Source organism: Chondrus crispus, genomic scaffold, assembly GCF_000350225.1.
Source record: "Chondrus crispus Stackhouse genomic scaffold, scaffold_59, whole genome shotgun sequence".
NCBI lineage: Eukaryota > Rhodophyta > Florideophyceae > Gigartinales > Gigartinaceae > Chondrus > Chondrus crispus.
In genome coordinates this window covers 269094-274086 of record NW_005178559.1, presented here as the reverse complement: position 1 = coordinate 274086, position 4993 = coordinate 269094, and the positions used below count along the sequence as shown (strand labels likewise).

The following is a 4993-nucleotide window of genomic DNA, read 5'->3' as shown; positions in this document are numbered from 1 at the left end:
CCCCTCTCCCCCCTTCCCCTCCCTTTCCCTGTGCCTGTCCCCAATCCTTTCTATAACAACTCTACTTCCTCATGGACGGCAGCAACTACTCTCAACCTGGCGGTAGCGGGTCCCCCCCCTCAAATGGTCGGCTACTTCCAAGGTATGCCCGGCTACAATCCCTCCGGCGGCCCTGCTCCATCCTCCTCCCCGACGCCCGGCGCTCTCGGCTCCTCCCCTGGTGCGCGGCAAGGCTCCTCCATCTCGATCTGGGCCGGTGACCTAGACGCCTACATGGACGAAAACTTCCTTCGTCAAGCCGTTGCTGCATCTGGTTGGGCTCAGGATATCACTCGCATTAAGGTCGTCCGGGACCACTACACTGGTATGCATGCCGGTTATGGCTTCCTCGACGCCGCGTCCCCCGAGGCCGCCGAGCGCGTCATAGCCACCGGCAGTGGCTTGCCCATCCCCGGCACCAACCGCTGCTGGAGACTCAACATGGGTCGTAATGCGGCCGTTCATACCCATCCCGGTTCCGCCGCTGGCACAGAGATCAACATCTACGTCGGTAATCTTGAGCCGAGTGTCACTGACTACCAACTCATGACCGCATTCCGTCCCAGGTACACCTCCGTTCGCCACGCCAAGGTCGTCTGCAATGAGTACGGACAGTCTCGCGGCTTTGGCTTCGTTCGCTTCGCCAACCCCCAGGACGCAGAGCGCGCCGTGTCCGAGATGCAAGGCTTTGAGTTCAACTCCAAGCCTATCCGTTTATCCCCTGCAACAGGTCGCAATCGCGGTCCCGGTGCCGGTCGCGGTGGTGGTGGCGGCGGGGGCTACAATAACCATGGGCAGCCCCCGCATAGTGGCGGCCACGGTGCTCCAAACAACAAACGTCCGAGGCAGGTCATGAGCCCTGATGATCCTAATAACACTACCATCTTTATTGGTGGCACAGGGAACCATATCACCGAAGATCTTCTGTGGCGTGAGTTTTCTGCCTTTGGTGAACTGGACGCCGTTCGCGTCCCCGTCAATAAGACTGGGTTTGCTTTTGTCCGCTTCAAGCGTCGAGAGGATGCCCAGCGTGCGAAAGAAGAGCTCTCTGGTTCCCACTACGTTACCCTCAATCCCAACAAGCCGGTCCGCGTCGAATGGGCCTCGGAGCAGATCGCCATCACCAAGCCCCCTCCAGTCCAGAACATGCCCCTTATGTACTCATCCGGCGGAGCCGCTCAATCCTTTGATCCGCAGTACAACCCTTCCACGTACAACAATTCCCCCGGCGTCAACCAGGCCCCTGGACAGCATCCCTTTGGCTCCTATTCCTCCCCCTCTAGCCAAGCAAACAACTCCAGCTCTATGCCCACAACTTCCTCCACACCGGCCACCGGTGCACAGCCCTCTATGAACTCAACTGCAAACGGCGTCACCAAGAACGATGAGAGCAGCACTGGCAACGATATGACTTCTGGAGCGTCTCCTGCGAAAGACGGCGCTACGGCAAAGGCTGATGCGCATGGTGAGACTGAACCCCCTTCGAAGAGAGCTGCTGTAGGCCGCCCCGAATACACGGGATCTGGGGCGGACAATGGAGTTAAAGAAGGCCTCAATGACACCAAGGCTGCTGGCGTGGCTGATGATTCGCCGGCCATGCAGTTTTCCTGGTTGAATGCGTCCTCCACGCAGCCAGCTTCCAACCCGCAGTAATCTCCGAATACAGTGCAGTCACTGAGCATGCAATTGTACCTCCACGTGTGGAACCTAATCTCAACCGAAGCTCAGGACCAAGTAATTCTTCTACCGCATGTGCTGCGTGTCGTGCACCGATGTTGGAATCTGAATTGCAGAGGCCTTAAGTGCCCCCAAGTCGAATTCTTTCTATGTGTACTGGAACCTGTGATGGGCACCAAAACTGGGGATACAGTGAGTTGGGGCCTGATAAACAGCTTCGAGATTCGCGCCTTCACATGCCTCCCTGCCATCTGCCGTATCTGGAAAACATCTCCATCCTGTCGTCTTTGTGTCCTAGATATCCTGAATTGTAAGCAAACCATGTTGTAACTCTGCTATGAAAATGGCAGACCTCTCAAGTATATTCTAGATTCCCTCGCCAATGCGCGTTTTCTTTCTCCATTTTGCCACGGTAGCCACAAAATGTACGTACTCTTTTTGTTACGGTTCTAACTGAGAACTGCCTAGCAAGGAAAACTGTTTTGCGGCTGGTGCTGCAAGCACCTTTTCTAGCATGTGCTGTCCTCGCGCACTAGACCGACTGCTTGACGTTTAAGGTTATATCCCTGGACTCAGGTTATTCCAGACGTTCGCCTGGTATATTTTATTGCTGATAACGCAGGCACTCCATGATCTGTCTGCCCCTCCAACGACTTGCTATGCAGTTGTTCCAGATTATTTACAATGTTTAGTTACAAATATAAGGTTACAGTGTGCTCCCGGCGCCTGGGGAAAAGCTCCCCCCGCGCCGAGATCGCGAGGATGCCCTCAATAGGGGCGAAAGCGGCATAGACATCGACTTGCAGGGGTCGTGACTTGAAGCAGCATTGATAACCTCTTCCTTCTGACCAGCGCTCTCCTTAGTGCTACTTGCGTGACATACGTGACTCCACAAAGCAACAGAAAATCTTGCTTTCGAATCACGGCCCGAAGGACGCCAAGTGATAGCGCAGCTATAAGGGGTTTTGATTTTGCGAATGCCCGCCCCAAACGTGAAGGGTCCAATTTCCTTCATTAGTCACACATGCCCACGTCTGAAGCCATTGCGAAAGGAGCCTCTCTTAGATGTTATGAGAGAATTCTTGAACCTGAGTGATGCGACCGTTGCGAATAGAGGAAAGGAGCGCCTTGCCTTGAAAAAGCCTTCCCTGAAGCCGCTGGCACATGCCACGACTGCGACTTTCGCACCTTGCTTAGATAAGATTCGTGCTGGTGACACGCTAGCCCGTCTGTTCTCCTTCGAATATCGCGACTTCTACGGTCATCATCACCCACCTGGCCACAGGTGCTAAACTGATCAATTGAGGTGCGTGGGGCACCGAGACAGGCGATTGGATGTCTCCTGCGGCGCGACTTTGGAAAAATCTTTTGGTACTTGACGTTGTCGGGCATGCCTTCCAACGATGCTCGGTCATACTTCATCTGCTTGAGCTCCTCAAGAAACTGTGTGTATCTCCCGAAGACGACAGACTGGAAATCCTCGACAACGTTGTTGTGCTTCGCCTCGGGGATCCAGAGGGGTTTGACGGCGTGGCCATTTCGCTTGATCTTTTCGACGAGCCTCTCGCCGTGCAGCTTGGGAACAAGTTCGTCCATGTCGCCATGCACAACAAGAACAGGGCAACGAATCTTGCTGACACGGTCGATGTTCGGAAATGTATCAATAAAAGGAAGGGTTATGTTTAGCCTCTTCAAGGCGACTCTCACTGCCGAGGCAATGGGGGCAATGAGGACGAGCCCCGCAACGCTTTGCGAGGCGGCGCAATACACAGCCGGGCCACTCCCGATACTCCTTCCACTGACAATGATTTGTGACGGATGGACTCCCGCCTCGTTGACTAAATAGGCATAGGCAGCATCAATGTCGCTGCAGCAGGCCTTCTCCGACGGTTCAACCCTGGTTCGATCGCTCTCCTTTAGCGAGGGTTGGACTTGGACCCTTCCCCGTTTATTAGCGTGACGCTTTGACTTTTCGGAGAGGCCATACCCAGAGTACTCAAAGGTGAAGACGTCGACGGCAAGGGCGCGGCTGAGGGTGTGGGCGTCCTGGATGCTGGAACCCAAGTCCTCTCCATTCTGGTGGGCGTACAATATGACAAACTCAGCGTCGGGATGACGCACCCAGGCGCAGGGGATGCGGACGTTCAGCGAGGTGAGCAGCCAAACGAGCTCGGTTTTGTGGATGGTGGGGAGGCCGGCGACGTCCGGCAGAACGTACTTGAGGTAGCCGTCAACCGACTGGTAAGACACAACGGGCGGCGGGCGGAAGACAAGATGTGAGTAGAGTTGCCCCATGCGGGCTGGCTGGTCGGTGCGAGGAACAGGGGAGCGGGTGAAGGATGGAGGTTGAGAGGCGAGAGCAGAGGCGGGGTGTGGACGGGATAGGGTTTTCAAGTGGGCGGGGGGAGCGGGTGGAGACAAGGGGGACCGAGGAGGAGGGGGGGGTGAGTGGGGGCGGTGGATTTGGGGGAATTTAAAGTGGCATGGCGCGAAATGTGGGGAAGGGAGGGATGGACTTGAGGCCAGAAAAAAAGGAAGAGGCGATGGAAGATTGGGGGGGAATGTAGAGCGGACGCGAATAGGCGGATGAGGTTGTATGCACGCGTGGGGGGAGGGAGATGTGCGAAGCGCGGGGAGTGGATGGTACTGTACAGTAGTGGTACGGTAGAAACAAGGCAGATTAGATTGCGGAAGTAAAAATGCGAAGGCGGTGTGGTGGTCGGTGGGCACCCGTGGCGTGGAGCGGTGTGCGCGCGATTGCCAGCAGCCCGCAGCTGCCCCTGCACTGGCGGCAGAGCGACTTGATGATGCCGTTTTCAGCCTCTTACACCGGCGCCGGCCGCGCCCGCGCGCCTGTGTACAGTACCCTTGGTATGACGGACACGTGCCTCGCCAGGCGCCGGATTCGGTGAGCAAAACGCTCCATGCACGCGGGTTCGCACAGGCCGATTTTGGCCCGCGCTACCGATCCATTTTAGGCAAGCCCCGCTCCCGCCCCCAACCCCCCTCCCTGTCACCTGCGGCGGTACATGTGCTGTACCCCCGTCCTGAGACTACCCTTCGAAGGGTACACCCGCGGGAGCGACAACTCATCCTCAGCAGACCTCGTCAGACCTCGTCAGCGTTCCCGCCTTATCCTTCGTCGAGCCGCGAAGGCCCTCGGGCTCACTGCCCCCGGCATACTGTAAACTTTACAACACTCCGGCCGGCACAAAGCAGGCACGCAGATGAGGAAGGATCAAGTTCGGAAATCCGCGCGCCGCATCCCGTATCCAAC

General features: G+C 56.7%; 3 protein-coding genes across 3 annotated transcripts in view; 1 reads left to right on the top strand and 2 right to left on the bottom strand.

Annotated features, from left to right (window-relative positions):
- The window catches only part of CHC_T00007030001 (hypothetical protein), a 760-nt gene extending 518 nt beyond the window's left edge, over positions 1 to 242 (bottom strand). Inside the window, exons 1-2 of the mRNA XM_005710407.1 lie at positions 195 to 242; positions 35 to 50 (exon numbers count right to left, since the gene is read on the bottom strand). Of these exons, the coding sequence (XP_005710464.1) occupies positions 35 to 50; positions 195 to 242 (64 nt within the window). The remainder of the gene's footprint in view (positions 1 to 34; positions 51 to 194) is intronic.
- The window catches only part of CHC_T00010143001 (Putative mRNA binding post-transcriptional regulator (Csx1)), a 2025-nt gene extending 333 nt beyond the window's left edge, over positions 1 to 1692 (top strand). The window contains exon 1 of the mRNA XM_005710406.1: positions 1 to 1692. This exon is cut by the window's left edge and continues 333 nt beyond it. Within this exon, the coding sequence (XP_005710463.1) occupies positions 1 to 1692 (1692 nt within the window).
- A 1092-nt stretch (positions 1693 to 2784) lies between these two features.
- On the bottom strand, positions 2785 to 4011 carry CHC_T00007028001 (hypothetical protein). Its single transcript, XM_005710405.1, has one exon. The coding sequence runs from the start codon at positions 4009 to 4011 to the stop codon at positions 2785 to 2787; it is 1227 nt and encodes a 408-aa protein (XP_005710462.1).
- Positions 4012 to 4993: the final 982 nt, after the last annotated feature.

What these genes read in the sequence shown, in the direction of transcription:
- CHC_T00007028001 (XM_005710405.1), bottom strand. Translation starts at nt 4,011, where the DNA reads ATGGGGCAACTCTACTCACATCTTGTCTTCCGCCCGCCGCCCGTTGTG.